The 16,692-nt window shown below is 37.9% G+C and overlaps 1 protein-coding gene across 2 annotated transcripts; it reads left to right on the top strand.

Annotated features, from left to right (window-relative positions):
* The first annotated feature begins 472 nt into the window (after positions 1 to 472).
* Positions 473 to 13,468, top strand: LOC102235467 (G protein-activated inward rectifier potassium channel 3-like). Of its 2 annotated transcripts, none has more exons than XM_023335785.1 (8): positions 473 to 945; positions 2,801 to 3,246; positions 4,897 to 5,110; positions 6,363 to 6,564; positions 8,409 to 8,601; positions 8,705 to 8,902; positions 9,278 to 9,408; positions 11,087 to 11,353. In XM_023335785.1, the coding sequence occupies exons 2-8, from the start codon at positions 2,949 to 2,951 to the stop codon at positions 11,351 to 11,353; spliced, it is 1,503 nt and encodes a 500-aa protein (XP_023191553.1). In that variant the 5' UTR covers positions 473 to 945; positions 2,801 to 2,948. The 2 variants fall into 2 exon arrangements, with proteins under 2 accessions (XP_023191553.1, XP_005796627.1); XM_005796570.2 differs by having other exon boundaries at positions 474 to 921; positions 11,087 to 13,468.
* The last annotated feature ends 3,224 nt before the right edge of the window (positions 13,469 to 16,692 follow it).

A 16,692-nucleotide genomic window follows, 5' to 3' on the forward strand; every position in this document is an offset into this window, starting at 1 on the left:
AAATTGTATGAAGTGAAGATCCATTTTGGAGCCGAAAGAACTGAGAAAAATAATTCGGATCGCAGAAAAGAGGCGGAATTCCCATCAGTGACGCAAATGGCAGATTGTGAATTTAAAGCTGATTTAATTCAATTCACTAATATCGTTGAGGCGCGTGCCGATATGGCCTTCAATAATGCCGTTTTAAAAAGATGAATGTAAGGTTATAATAAAAAAAAAACACGCTTTAAAAAGACTTCCAACATCAACTTAGACCAAATTATATAATAATAATAATAATAATAATAATAATAATAATAATAATAATAATAATAATAATAATAATAATAATAATAATAATGATGATAATAATACAGTTCATAAAGGCGGATGATTTCATTTTAATTTATTTTCTTTTTTTCTGTGAATTCTGCAGATGCTGAGAGTCTAGCAGCCAGCAGGAGGAGGCAGAGGAGGAGGAAGATCTTCCCTCTGTGTTGTAGTAATGAGACTGAGGCAGGGTTGACAGGGGCTGGACTGATGACAGCATCCTCCTCCGCTCTGAGGCTCCAACACCTGACCGCCTCCATCAGAGCCGCACAGATCATGGAGCTGCCGGGTTATCCCGACGCCACCATTTCACACCATGCTCCGCAGACGCATCCGCGTAAATATTCAACTTCAGCTGCTTAATCTGTTCCGTTCCCCCCACCCCCAACTTGATCATTCACTGGCCTACAGCTTTCGGATTTTCATTTAGTGCGTGACCGAGTCGAGTCGAGGTGCTTCTTGTTTTCCTGAAGAGAAAAAACAACAGCTGACTGATCCTGCGTCGCTATTACAACCCAGGATCAGACATGGGTGTAATCGAATCACCAACGCCGGCCGGATTATGGAGCAGATTTTCCTTTTCCTCGTGATACAACAGTCAGCTCGATCCAGGTGAGACGTTGCGACGCTGCGCAGGTAGGATGTCGGATGTTGGATGTTTGTGACATTAATCCGAAACCTTTTGGTTTCTGACTCAGAGGGACTCTGGAACAGAGGCTATTTCTGACCCATCCATCAGCAGGATAGTGCGTCATCTTGACTGCCACTCCGTGCCCCCCCCCCCCCCCCCCCCCCCCTCTCTCACTCTTTCTCCTGCGACCAGTTGCCTAAATGGAGGCACAACATCCAGGTCTGCTGGAAAAGGACCTGGACTCCATTTTCCCGTGCACATATTTCAGGGAACAGTATGCCTCGCTGTGCAGATTTCTCTCCTCTTTGGGACTTATGTAAGAAACCTCAGCAGGCATACGGTAGAAATAAGCCACATTTAAAATAGCGCCATAAGTGCACTTGCACATACTCACACTGGCACGCAAGGACCACACACACACACACACAGCCCAAGGCGGTTTTTTGCGTGTGTGTGTGTGTGTGTGTGTGTGTGTGTGTGTGTGTAACTGGCTTAATTAAAGAGCCTCCAGTGTGAATATGCACAGCTGCGCTCCTGGATCAGGTCGTCTCTCAAAACAGGGAACAGAATATCCTAAACATCTGTATATGTCATTCCACTTCCTGTTTTAACTTCAGCTTCTTGTTTTTCAAAGGTGTTGAATTATAAAATGATGTCGTGAACTTTTTCACGTTTTGTTGTAGGAGTATTCTATCTTTTTATAACTGCAAGATATTCATGTAAAATTTTTAACCTTACTGGAGAGTGCTTGTTCAATTTTTACACACACACACACACACACCCACACACACATATATATATATACAATATATATTTGTGTGTATACAGTACACTTGCTTTGCCATTTTTCTCTGTCTTTGAGAATATTTTACTCCAATCTCAGGATCTTAACTCTTTTCTCAGTATTCTGACTTTTTTCTCAGTTTTCAAGAAATGTGACAATTTCTGAGAAATGTTACTTTAATCTTATAATTCTTACCTAAATATCAGAATCATATGCTTTAATGACATAATTCAGATTTTAATCTCAGATTTTATTCTCACTTTTCTTCCAGAATTCTCAGAAATGTGACTTTAATCTCAGACTTCAATCCCAGAATTTCTGAGAAATTTGACTTTATCAGAATTTCTTACTTTTATCTCAGTATTTTGACATTTTTCTTAGAATCTCTGAGAAATTTGACTTTAATCTCAGAATCTCTTATTCTAACTTCAGTATTCTAACTTTTTTCTCATTATTCAGACCTTTTTATGAGTTTTCAAGAAATATGACAATAATCTCAGAACTCAAACTTTAATTTCATAATCTCACTGTTTTCCCAAAATTGTAACTGTGACCTCAGAATGTTTTCTTTTTTCAGAATCCTGAGAAAAAGAAAGTCAGATTGCATTAGAGTGGCCCCAGTCAAAGTCTAGAAATAGATGCAGTTGATAATCTGGGCAGGACATGAAAACTGACATTCCTCTTCTTCTTATCAGCTGCAAAGCAGGAAGACACCCATCCTACAAGACACTTGCAGCTGCTAAATACAAATTCAAACAAAACTTTTCAGATTTTTAAGTAATTTTGAAAACCATTCATCATTTTTCTTTTACGTCCCAATTATGTGCTGTCACATGAAAACCTAAATAACCTACGTTAAAGATTGTGGTTGTAATGTGACAAAATGAGTTTAAACATAACCGATACTGGGATACTGTGTTTTACTAAACACCTTCAGAGCAGGAAAGTGTGTTTATAGGAGCTTGATAGATGTTGATGTTGTGAAAAACAAGAAATAAAATCCTGATGATGTTTAGCGAGAGCAGTGAATCAATCACGATTTCATTTGGTCGTTGTGTTCTCTTCCTTCATTCCAGGCTTCAGTCAAGCAAACAAATGATCCAATCAATAACAGCTGGACACAGTCTGACATAAAGACGATATCAATAACAGTCTAACACTCTATACACACACACCTACACACACGCCCGTACACCCCCACACACACAGAGACAGAGAGAGACGATGGCGCTGGAGAACTCCGTCTTCCCTTCCCGTCCCGACTCCCTGGCGCTTCCTGTGGAGGAGAAGACTGAAGGCGAGGAAGAGGAGGCGGCGACAAAGTCGACCGCTCCCACTGGAGTCTTTAACGTATCCGAGGAGTTGGGCCACGTCGTCACCACGCAGACCATGCCCTCCCCTCCACCCCCGGCAAAGGTCAAAAGGTCGTTCCAGTCCAAGCTCGCAGAACGGGAGGCCAACGCCAATCAGCACAGGAAGAAGACCCAAGGGCCTGAAAAAGAGAGGGGGCGATTCGGCTGGGGTGAGTGACCTCTGTTGCCCTTCATTTTTTAATGAAACCTGTTTCTCAAGAGAAATACTGTTTTTTTAATTATCAAGAACGGACGACTAAACAGTCCGCTTGGTGCAAACACATCATGTTTGGCTCTTCTTCCATCTCTCTCACTGCAAAAACACAAACACTCACCAAGTATTTTTGTTCAGTTTCTAGTGCAAATATTAAATACATTTTCAACAAGATATACAGGCTTGTTTTAGATAAATAGTTCCTTAACAATGGTGAAGAAGTATTAGCTCTACTGGCAGATTATTTCACTTATAACATGAGAAAAATGTCTTGTTATAAGTGGAATGTAAAAACTGGTACATTTTTTTATCAGTATTAAGGAATTATTGACCTAAAACAAGATCCTATATCTTGCTACAAAGCTACTTGTAAGTTTGTTTTGCCTTAATTTAAGTGTATTAAGAAATGATACAAAAAGTACTTAAGAATTTGTGTTTTTGCAGTGCTCCCTCCTCTGCAACTGACTGCTCCTCCTCTTCCTCTCTTTATCTCACTTGCAGTCGTAGCAAATCTCTAATTTGGGCCATGCAGCACTTCTTCACCCCTCAGTGATTTTGACACTTCTGCACATCTTTTGCCTCCAGTATTTACAGCAAGTCTTGGCTAGAAAAAGAAAAAGTCTAAACCTAAGAATGCTGTTAGTTACAGAACTGGAGCAATACAATAAGTACTTTCTTACTTGTTATGTAGGCCAAAATTGACCAGTAATAAGAAAATAAAAATAAAAATAAAATCAAGCAAATAAAGTAGTCATTTTTTTGTTTGGTTAGTTTGTTTTTGTGGGAAAGGGATGTTATCCGATGTAGAGCCAAAACTTTACAATGATTTTATTAAAAGAAGCAAATCTTTTGGGCTTAATTGAACAAATTTATTCTGTTATAAAAACAGAATTTGTGTCACTTTCTTTGCAAGTGGTTGCTATGTTTGGCTAAACTTAATAAACTAGGTGCTGTTCAATAAAATCTTCTGGATGAATTAGATTCTATTTATAATAAAAGCTCGGTTAATAAAAATATGACTACTTAGTGCTGTACTAAGAAACCTTTAATCTGATGTATATCTGCAAATACTGGTAAAAACAGCTGCTGCTCAGTGTTTTACTACTCTAGTTTGCACATAATAATCACTAAGATGCTGCATTTACTTGTTCTAATTCTTCATCCGAGGACTGTCGTTTGAATCAAAAATCTATTGTTTTTGTCATATTTAGATTTTTTCTACTCTTTTTTTCTGTAGTTCCACCTGTAAGAGGCAGCATTATGTGTAACAGTAGTATTTGATGCAATAAAAGTCTTAGCGAGACGTTTGATCATCATTTAATGTGTTTATAAGTGCTGTCAGCTCTTTATTGTAGCTTTTCTTCTCTTGGTGTTTGATGATGTTTGTCCCGTCACACTTCATCTGTTTTCCACTCTTCTCTCTCTGAGCATCATGTCCCCTTTCACCTGTTTTCATTTATCTCCTTCATTCATCTACCTCGTCTCATTTTAAGACTGAAATCCTAGCTGAAGCTTCAAATTCATTCAGAACTTCTGAGTTTTGGAGACGATGCGATGAAACATAGATTAGCAGGAATGAATGTTTGTGTTCTGCCTCTTCTGTCAGCCCGGGCTCGGCGTAAGAGGCAGCGCTACGTCGAGAAGAACGGCCGTTGCAATGTGCAGCACGGCAACATGCGGGAGACGTACCGCTACCTGACCGACATCTTCACCACGTTGGTGGACCTCAACTGGCGCTGCTCGCTCTTCGTCTTCGTCATGGCCTATGCAGTCACGTGGCTCTTCTTTGGCGCCATTTGGTACCTCATAGCCTACTGTAGGTAAGGTTTATCAGCATTAGTAAGGTTTATTCATCTACCACCCATCCTGCAGATACACAGAATATACAGTCAAGGTCATGAGATTAAATTTAAATAGTAGCATGAGTTGAGACAGCTGTATTTGTGGATTTTTGCAAGCAAAATGCACAAAAAATGATCAGAAAGAGTTTAAAAATTCACAGAATGAACAAAGAATATACAGGACTCGTATTTTTTTAAATGTTACCAAAACATAAATATTGTTCCCGTTAGTCAGACTCAAATTAATAAAGATGTAGGTAATTATAGTTGATGTGCTGACACTAGCCCAGTTAAAACCTTTTCATTTCTTTCTCCAGATGCAATATATTTTGTGTTAACACAGCTTTAGGTATTCCTAGTCCAGTGAGCTGTTTCCTTTACTCCAGTTACGAGATAACGTAACAGCCTTTTAGCCACAGCATCATATTTTGCTGACTGGCAAAACAGTGGCATCAATCTTTTCACGAAGCTTTTAGCAAGCCGGTTAGCGTTCACATATTCCAAAACTATCAATTTAATCATCAAAAGGAGACATTACATTTTAGAGATCTCTGCTTTGAAATCCCGCTAAGTAAAACTAAAAAAGAGATGACCAGGCACATATAAACATTGCTGTGTATTTCATCATGACAGGGCCTCTCTTCCCCAGATGTGTCTGCTGGAGCTAATTAGCTAACATGGTCTGCTAGAAAAACTATGACCTTTTCTATCTGCTCCAGACTGTCTTTAAGTGTTGCCAGAGCAATTTCTGTGATGCCTCAATTCTTTGGTCACCGGCACAGTTCGATAAAAGTCAAAGATTATATAAAGCGCCTCACACCACTTCCATTAATTAGCTGCGCCTCTCCTGCTGGATCAGTGGTAATGAGCGACATTGACCAGTGTAGTGTGTGTTTGAAAGGAAGCTCTGCAGGCTAATAGAGGGGTGAATTATGCCTGTGATATACTGGGACGATGTGATGAAAAAGGTATTAGATTTTTGCAGAGTGGGGAAAAAAATGACGGCCGAACATGTCAGGTTAATGACCAAGCATAAATCTGTGCAGGATTTATTCTGTCGAGTGAAAAGGAGAGCTGAGTTGCCATGTTTATACTTATACCATACGGTCTAAAAATAAATAAGAATAAAATAAACTCTTCTCACTCTTCTTGCTGTTTCTTTTGACACCCGCTTTGTCGCCTCCTCCCACCCTGCTATTTCTCACACATTCTCCTCGTTTCGCTCCCAAAGGGGGGATCTGGACCATCTGGAAGACGAGGCGTGGACGCCGTGCGTGAACAATGTCAATGGTTTCATATCAGCCTTCCTCTTCTCCATCGAGACAGAGACGACGATTGGCTACGGGCACAGAGTCATCACCGATCAGTGTCCAGTGGGCACCATGCTGCTGCTGCTGCAGGCCATACTGGGATCGATGGTCAATGCGTTCATGGTGAGCTGTGAGATATGACTTATTTAAGAAGAAAATCTAATATTACAGCAGTGGAAATTAAATGTTTATCATGCAGCAACATTGGATAAACGCTTGTAATAACGAGAGGACAGAAATAGCAAAAACTGAAGATATTCATTTGGACAGTCATTTGTTAATCATTTCTAAAGTGGAAATACTCTGCCGTGTTCAATAAATGAGAAAAGTGACATTAGTTGCTTAGCAACAGAGATAATAAATACTGTTGCACCTGTATACAGATCATCCTTAATACCTATTGTATTATAAAGCAGAACATAATAAAAAATCATCTCTATCTCATCACACTTTAAAGGGGACCTATTACATAAAATTCATGTTTTTCATGTTTTTGTGCTTCTAAAAACAGACCAAACGCTTATTTTCGGCAATAACTTAATAACAATTTTTGGTGCCATTTCAAAAGCCTTATGAATGTAATGTCACAAATCAGAAGCCCCCAGTGAAGCCTGTTACCAAGCAACCAAAGCTGAGCTCCAGCACATTTGGTCTGCTGGTTTTGCCATTGTATGCACTGTACAATGGCTGCTGGAAAAGACAGCAGCCATTGACTTACCACCCAGAAACCACTTGTTGGTTGTGCAGGAGGCCCTACTTTTGCTTTTCAAAAATGTACAGTTGTATAGTTGCGCATCTGTTAGCAGCTATTTTCATGTTTGAGTGTAAACGTTGTCCAACCGACCAATTACAGTTCCGCAACTCAGGCAACAGTAGCTCAAATAACCATTTGTCATGACAAAGATGTGCAGAATATCACCTGATCACTAAAAATGATAAACCTTTGAGCAGATATGTGCCTCTCCTGTCAACTAAATACAGAAAAAAGAGGCTAAAGTTTACGCAACCTGGCCAAAACTGAAAAGTAACAGACTGGACAAATGTTTTCTGATTTCATGAATCTCAATTTTAGCTTCAATTTTCAGACACTATAATCAGACGTTGGTGTAAACATCAATACACTGCAAAAATACTAAATCTTACACAGTACTTTTGGTTTTACAAGTAACATATAAAATGTGAAAAATATCTTGCTAAAGGTGAAATAATCTGCCAAAGAAACTAGCACTTTTTCATCAACATTTGGGAATTATTCACTCAAAACAAGCTAATCTAAGGAAATGCACATGAGAACCTTTCATTTCAACATTTCATTTACCAAATTCCTAACTGATCAAGAAAAGGGAAGATTTAATAAAGTCTAATGTCAAACGGGAGCTTTATTTAAATATCTGGTTAGTATCCAGTTTTTATCCTGCCTATAGAAGATTAGAATATCATTAAAAGACACCGATTTGATGCGAGACACAGTCCTCTAAAACCGGGAACATTTTAATACTGCATGCGCTGATGTGATTTAAATGAGTTCTCGCAGCAGCATCAAGGCTAAATCATGTTTATGCACGTCTGCGAATTGAAAAAAAAAAAACAACATCCTCAGAGCTGATGGACATGTGGGATGTTTTCCTCTGCATCTTAAAAATATTTCAATCTGAGGTTAATTCAAGTGTCACTACTGCTTTAAACACTGAAAGCTGGAAATAGGTCTACTGAGAAAAGCTCAGCTCAGTCTGTATTCAGCAGTTACAATGGAGATGTTGCAGCTGCACAGCATCACTGGACTGCTTAGCTGAAGAGTTCATTATAAATGCTGAATAACAAGCGTTGCTTTTAATTTTTCAACAATCCTCCACTTTTCCAGCTGATGGAAATACCCTCTGGGTCCTTTCTTTGTTCATTTTTTTTTGTTTTGTTTCGGATTCTGACCGCAGCCTGTGCTTGTTTCTTCCTGTTTCCTTTCTGTGTAGGTCGGCTGCATGTTCGTGAAGATCTCCCAGCCTAATAAACGAGCCGAGACGTTGGTGTTCTCCAAGCACGCCGTCATCTCTCTGAGAGACGACAAGCTCTGCCTGATGTTCAGGGTGGGCGACCTTCGGAGTTCTCACATTGTTGGGGCCAACATGAGGGCCAAACTAATCAAGTCCAAGCAGACTCAAGAGGGTAAAACAAGAAAGATAAACCACAAAATGGAAACATATTTGCAATAAATTGCTATTTTGTGGCATTTTGTTTGGATACTAGAAGGTGTGTTTGTCTCCTCCAGGTGAGTTCATCCCTTTGGACCAAACAGACATCAGCGTGGGCTTTGAGACGGGCGATGACCGCCTCTTCCTCGTCTCTCCGCTGGTGATCTCCCATGAAATTGATGCGCGCTCGCCCTTCTGGGACATGTCGCAGGCCCAGCTGGAGAAGGAGGATTTCGAGATTGTGGTCATTCTGGAAGGAATGGTGGAGGCCACCGGTGAGACATGTTTGAAGTTAATCTTCCCTTCACGTAAGGGACGATTCCCTTCACATAATTTGTATTAAAAAATTCACAACTTTAAGATTGAGGATTGCAAATCAATAACACAATATACCACAGCATCAGAAATGATCAAAAGGTTACATTGCCTAATCTCATGCTATCCTATGCAGATTCTTTGTCTACACTGATGAAGATTCACTCAACATTCTGAATAATCAGAATGGTTTTCTAAATAATTCAGCTGATCTAACCATTTGGTCAGGTGGCATTCTTTGTCTTTCAAAGAACAATGTCACTTCTTTGCAAGCCTGTTTATTTAAATCCTTCTCCCCATCAGAAGTACCTCATGAGTGTGTTTTATGTGTGCAGGGATGACGTGCCAGGCGCGGAGCTCCTACCTGGCGGAGGAGGTGTTGTGGGGTCACAGGTTCAGCCCCATGATGTTGCTGGCAGAGGGCTTCTTTGACATCGACTACGGAGCCTTTCATCACACGTTTGAGGTAGCTTCTCCTCAAAGATAACATTCAAATTCTTAATTATTTTCTGATTATTTTGAATCAGTTTACTTATATTTTGGCCTATTTTACAGAAAGCAGATAAAATGTTTGCTTTTGGTTGCCTTACCAGTTATTTCAAGCAACTGAAAAACACAAAATTCTGGTAAATAAAAACTCTCAGTTCTGTTCTTGCCCCCACCTACACACAATGCTAAATTCTCACACTCTCATGGGGTTACTGAATGGCATGCTGGGAAATGTAGGAACTCAAACCAATTTTTACACCTCAAACTCACTAAATAGGAAGGGAATTTGAGTAAATTAAGTGCTATGATACCTCTAGAGCAGCTGATTTTTCTCAAAAATCTGTCAAGTCTTAAATTTGAGCTTATCTTCTTAAAATGAAGAAAAATGTTTGTATTTTTGTAACTTGTACAGATGAGAGGTTTAGTAAAGTAAAACTGATAAATGATATGTGGTTCATAACCAGAAATCAAAACAGTTCCTGGATCTGAAATCAGTTTTCTTTCTTAGGAAGTTTGGATTGTTCTCAGATGAAGTGAGACTGGAGAAAAGCTGAAGCTGCATTGAATGGAGTCTGATGATGTGGTTTGACCATCTAATTAGGATGCCTCTTGCTCGCCTCCAGGGAAGGGTTTCCCTGGCAACTCCATTGCTAAAACTGTGGCAAGCAGTTAAATTCAAATTATGATATGATGGACAAGCTTTACAGAAGGCTTTGTTTATATTTTCCAGTCTGAGTCATCCTTTATTCAAATATATTCATATTACCTGTCAGTTTAAAGATTTCTTATTTGCACTTTGAGCTTTTAACCCATTTTTGACCCATTACAGTGGAGCCCCTGGTTTCACCGGCGGTTGTAGTTTCTAACTACAACCGCCTGCAAATAGTGAGCAATTCTACTGGCCACGCCCACCAACTCAGCGTTTACACTCAAAATGGCTGCAAATGGACGTTCAATTACACAGCCATACATCTTTGAAAAGCATTAGGAGAGCACACTGAGCATACCATTCAGAAACCAACAAGTTTCTGAAAGGTAATGTAATAAAAAAATACTTTATTGGTCCCAAAGGGAAATTAAATAAATAACAATGATAATTATTATTATTTTAATAAGTTAATAACAAAACACCTGTCTTTTCCAGTATGCAGAGGTAAAACTAGCTGAGCAATTGTGCTGGAGCTTAGCCTGGGTTGCTAGGTGACGGACTGGAATTCACTGGGGTTGCTAGGTAACGGGATGGCTTGGCTAGGGTTGCTAGGTAAGGGGCAGAACCTGCTAACTTTTGACGTTACATTCCAGAGGTTTTTGAAACGTCTCATTTTCCAGACCCCAAAAACGATTAACTTCAGGATCCGAATCAGCCTTTATTGTCACTGTACAGAAAGCGCAACAAAATTAGTTTCAGTACAGCCCATTCAAAGAACAAAAAAAGACAAATGAACAACATAAGACATGGGTAGACAGGTGCCTGAGACTGCAACTATCATGGGAGGCGCTGTCCTTTTGTTAGATGAGAACAAATGAGAACATGAGGGTAGATGAAAACTGTTTTTTGGCAAATTTACTGAGCTGTTTTGAGAAGTAGTAAAAACCCAAATGGAAGTATAAAAAGGTCAGATTTAACTAACTTATCTTCCCTTACACCCACCAAGGTGGGCACGCCCTCCTGCTCGGCACGGGAGCTGGCGTTGGCCGCGGCCAGACTCAACGCTCACCTCTACTGGTCCATCTCCAGCAGGCTGGACGAAGAGCCCACGCTGGCCGAACAAGCCACCAAGCAGCCGGACGGCGGCTCAGCCCACAGCAAGGTGGGGGAACCCATCTTCACCGTTGGGGAGATGACGGACATCCAGGAGCAATCGGCTTTGGGCGAGTTGAACGGAAGCGTCACCACCGATCAATCAGAAACAGAGGCCTAGAACAGAGAATGTTTACAAAGAACCTTCAGTATATCGCCACATCATCATAGTTGTGTGTTAAAGACTCTTTTAAGGCAGATGAGTAGTTTCAACACACCCACAGATCCCACGGTAGATGCCACAATCTTGTGTTACCTTATAAAAAAATATTTTTTAATATTTGTCTTTTATTTGTTATAAGTGTACTCAATGTGCATATCTGATTTTGTTGTATTTGCTCTGATCACCCTTGCCTATATCTACTTTAAAATGACAATACTATGCTTCAGGAGGGTTTAACAGCAGTCCATCCTGTGGACAGAAAGAATGTTGCACAGACAGTAATTAGTTCTTTTGTTTTATTTTTCCTTTTCGCCCGACTGATGGTTGTTTCACATGAAAAGTTAAATATATTGATTATTACCGTTTAAAATAGATACAGTGCATAGATGCTTTACTCTAAACTGCAGTTTTAGAAAATATAGAAATACAAACAAACTTTTTTAGATGCACATATTAAGACTTACTATAAATCAGTTAGAAATCTTACACAGTTAATTACGGTACACATTTTCTCTTTTATCTGGATAGAAACTTTTATTTGGTGCTAGTAAGTTATCTAGGATCAATTTTGTTGAACAAAAATATATAGGTGGACATTAATTCTCTATTTTATGCCCTGATATAAAACAAAGGGTGACATTATTTAACAAAACTTATTGACATTTATATCTTTGCTCAGATTATTGTAAACAGAGACTATGAAACTTTTTAGAAAAAGGTCAACATGATGCTGCTTCACAAGGTTACTGCTTTGGTAAAAATATATCATGCAGTCCATATTTTTCCAGAATTTGTAGGTTATTTTTAAAAAGTACAGGTTATTTTTTTATAAAACTTAGTGGCTTATTTACCATTCACTTACTGGAACTTGACCTGCTTTAAATTGAACCGTAGCCTGCAAGGTCCAAAAAGGGTTTCAGAAAAGTCTTCTGTTAGTTCCGGAAAGCAAATATAAAATTCCTGAGAAACTCATCTGTATATTTTAGAAAATCAACCCATAAATTGCCAAAACTTAGATCCGTGAGGAAAAATAACCTGTATTTTTTTATAGAGTAATTGAGTTGCAGATGGTACCTTGTAAACTTCACTGAGGTAAAATATAAAAACATAAAATTAACAGGAAAATTCCAGAAACTAATCTTTGATAACCAGGAAATTGTTCTTTAATTCTTTAAAGACAGGTAGCCTGGAAATTACAGAAACATAACTTGGATATTAAGGAGAATTTACCTAGAAATTTCAGAAAAGTAATGTATAAATGGCATTAAAGAAGCTTGAATAATCTGGAGTACTCTAGAAATTTTGGGAAAGTATTTCTGAAAGTCTTCTTCAAATTTTTATTAACTTCTTCAAATTAAAGTCTTCTTCAAATTTTTATTCTCCAGACCTTTTCCAAAAGCCCTGGAGAATATTAGGCTGTCTTTTGTATTGCTGCCTTCTATATTTCTTTGATTTTGTTGGTTTCAGCCATGTATAATCTAAAAGCACAACAATGCCCTGCTCAGTTCTGCCCAAATTCCTGCTTCTGCTGCTGTGTATATATATATAAACATATATATATATGGCTGTTTTTACTTGATGTTTTTAATATTTAAAATAGCACATCGATTAAAATGAATAAACTACACTATATTCCAGAGAACATGTTGTAGATTTTATTTTCTCTATATGGGAACTGTACAAACTTAGCTTTACTAAGGCTGCAGATGGAAGGAAATCCTTCCAATTTAAAGGGTCATATATTTTGTTTTTTCTCTTTGAAATTGTAACTGGTTTGTTACCAAATATGAATTCCTCAACAAAGAGCCACAGCTGCCTCATATGATGGAGAAAAATTTGTTTATGTTTGTCATCTACGTTTTACTGTGCATTTTTCATTTTACAAAATGACAAGAAAACGTTACAACAAATCACCTCTAAAAATCCCAAAGTAAATAAAAACAAGACAATAACAAAATAAATTCATGAATAAATATTGAAAAATATGTTGGGTATATTTGATATATTGCAGCATATGGTATATTGTATTGTCTTGATTAAATTGAGTACTACATCTTTATTTATGTATGTTTAGTCATCTGCTTTTCATAGAAAAATAATATAGGGAATAAACTATCCAAGAAAAAAATAATAATTACAAAACGAGTTTTTATTATTGACGTCACTGCTACATGAGCAAAGATGCTGCAGTGAATTAACATTTTCAGAAGGTGCCCTGCCCAAACCAGTAACAATTTAGGGGGGCCCCAGCTCAAATTAAAATTTTTTTTTTTACATATTTATTTATTGGGTTTTACATTTCTGTCTTCATTTAAGAAGATAACTCTGCTTGCCATGATTCTTTGAGGTGGCCAGAAAGTTTCAAGAGGGGCCATGTCCCCCTTCTGCCCCTCTGTAAGGGCACCACTGCTGTCTAAGCTTTTTCAGCATGTAAAAAAAAAATGTCAACATGACATTAGCCTTGAAATTGATTTTATCGATAGAATGAAAGCAAATGATTTTTTTTCTTTACTTTCCCGTGGTTCCATTTATTTAATGAAGACTTCTCAAAAACATGCAGAACTAACAACACAATTTACATTTCTTTATTTATCAATGACATAAGTTAATGTAGAAATTCTTGGAACAGTACCAGAATAACTCAGTGTATGTAAATGATGGGCTGCAGAAAGTACCCCATAAAGTCTATTACTGCTGAAGCTGAGTCAACAATAATCACAGGTTTTATGATGTCATGTGCATTAGTCTGAGCCATGTATTGTTATCATATACAATGCATATCATATTTAAAGGTTATAAGTAATAGAGAACATGGTGGATGGAATAGCATTAATTTTTTAAAACCAGAGCGGAGATATTAACTTGCTGTGGCTGTGAAATAATTTAGCCAAACATAAAGCGCACTAATGGTGTCGTAAACTTCCTCTCTGATCTCGTAAGTGATTATTCATGTTGAACTTTTCATCTCTGTCTCCTGTGAGGCTTCACGGAGTGAGGTATTTCATTAGAAATTCATGGCTGGCTGTCTGCATCCAGAAAAGTCAGCATATTGGGTTACCAGGCAGAATCTTGGCTCAAAGAAAACACATTCTCCGCTGTGGCCACAAGAGGGCGGTAGAGACCCCGCGCATTCTCCTGCAGCCACTCACACAGCCTCTTTGACGTGTAATGGGATGGGGTCCCCATCGCCATCACATCTGTGTCCTAGGCAACAGAGGCTGGGGACAGCGAGAGGCAGATAGCGCGCATCTGTGTGTGTGTGGGCATGGGCATGTGGGAGCGTGTGTGTGTGTGTGTGTGTGTGTGTTTTCTAAATGAGTTTGTCTATGTTTTAGATGTTTGTGTGTGAACAGATCATGATGAAGGTGATGAGGCTCAGAAGTCACCTTCATGAGGAGAACAATAAATGCCCTTGACATCAGGAGTCAAACCATTTTTCTTCCATCTGCAGCAAAAATGAAATGCCACAACAAAGGTTTCCTTTCAGATTGATAAACAAATGAAAACCTTATTTATCTCTCTGTTCGTTTTCAGCAGAGGTGAGTATCCAAACACTGTACTCAAGTAAGAGTAGAACCACTTCAACCTATTTTTACTCATGTAAAAATAAAAAGTAGCCATTTAAAAAAAAAAAAAAAAAAACCACATTTGGTAAAAAGTCAAGTACTGAGTAACTGACCAAAATATTCAAATTTGATGTTTAAAAATTGCCATCAGATGGGAAAAAGTACAAATCAATTTCTTTCTAAATGAAACTTGTGAAACTAACAAAAACTGCAAAAACTGGTCTCTGTGTGTGAGGGGACGTTTTGCTTAAAACATGTTTGTAGCTGTGAAAGAAATTACTTAAGAGTAAAACAAATTTTGGTAAAAAAAAAAAAAAAGAAAAAGTGATTCAAGTTGTGACAAAAAATAAACAATAAAATCAAGCAAAAGAATAAAAAAAAATCAAAATCACTTTCTACAAAGCGTCCAGAAATTTTACTGAAGTACGAGTAGCGATACTTCATGATAATATTACTGAAGTAAAAGTTCAGTGTAATAAAAATACTCATAAAAGGGCAATTTTTCCAAAAGGTTATTCAAGTAAATGTAACTAGTTACTACCAAGCTCTGGTTTTCAACTACACCAAAAATTAAACTCCCAAGTCCAATTCCCAAGCTGTAATTAATATTTTAATGGTTTTTATTTTAGTTTAAGATGGATGCTTACTAAGTCTAAACTTAAGTTTATCTTGATGGAAGGAAGTCATGATAGTCAGGAAAGATAAAATCAAAGGTTGATGTCAAACATATTTTTGACTCCATACAGCAACAGTCAATGAATGAGAATTTACTCACTTGTATCATTTAAAAACAATGACCATTTACCAGAAGGTTTTCAAAAAAGCATGATGTGAAACATCCATCTGACATCAGCCAGCCAAAATTCAACCCAAAGTTATATTTATCTGTGTTAAACTCAAAAGATGAAAGAAAAATTATGATTACTGGTATGTCTTTGAACATAAACACACACTACTGACTGTTCTTGTTGCCATATTGGTTCCCCTCCTCTCTCTCTCTCTCTCTCTGTTGCTTCAAAGCAACATATGTTTTTCTCCATAATGGTAAATTATTGCCTCAACACAAAAGCTGCATTTTAAGAAGTTTCTATTGTTTAACTGGCAAATAAATAGCATTAAACTGTCTAATACTGATATGAACTTAACTCTCATTTTGAATATATTTTTGCGCTGATAAAAAAGGAGGAGGAAGGGAAACTTGCAGACTTTTTTTGTGGAGCAAAACATGATTGTTGGAAGACAAAATGTGTTAGAAAAAAAATCACATCAGTGTGCAGAAGAAATAAATATCCTTATGTATTATATTTGATATTAAAAGTTGCTTTGCAGCTTCTGTTGTTAGCTATCTGCTGCTGATTTTTAGAGTACTTTAAAAGCAGTGAAGAGTTAAAGGCAGCCAGTTCCTGGTGAAGTGGAGCAGAGCTGATAAAGGAATGAGACCAGCCAGAGCAGCACACAGCAGCGTCTGAAACAGCCTATTTAAATAACGGTCATTTTGCATTACTCCATTGGTTCATCTTTTTAACCACAAACTGCAGAGCATTTCTTACAAGGCATCTACACATTAAAAAATAAAATAAAAATGAGATTTTCTGCTGAAATATAAATGCGAATAAAACAGTCTATATGTCACAGAGAAGTGTTGTTAATTAAAGGAAGATGTCAGAGGAAGAAGAACTTCAACATGTCACACATTTGGAGATGATTTTACTAATAAAGAGCTCTCCACAT

This window comes from Xiphophorus maculatus, chromosome 6 (assembly GCF_002775205.1).
Source record: "Xiphophorus maculatus strain JP 163 A chromosome 6, X_maculatus-5.0-male, whole genome shotgun sequence".
NCBI classification, from domain to species: domain Eukaryota; kingdom Metazoa; phylum Chordata; class Actinopteri; order Cyprinodontiformes; family Poeciliidae; genus Xiphophorus; species Xiphophorus maculatus.

What these genes read in the sequence shown, in the direction of transcription:
- LOC102235467 (XM_023335785.1), top strand. Translation starts at nt 2,949, where the DNA reads ATGGCGCTGGAGAACTCCGTCTTCCCTTCCCGTCCCGACTCCCTGGCG. An exon ending in GAGGGGGCGATTCGGCTGGG is followed by an intron (nt 3,247 to 4,896) that starts GTGAGTGACCTC and finishes CTCTTCTGTCAG; the next exon opens with CCCGGGCTCGGCGTAAGAGG. An exon ending in CCTTTCATCACACGTTTGAG is followed by an intron (nt 9,409 to 11,086) that starts GTAGCTTCTCCT and finishes ACACCCACCAAG; the next exon opens with GTGGGCACGCCCTCCTGCTC.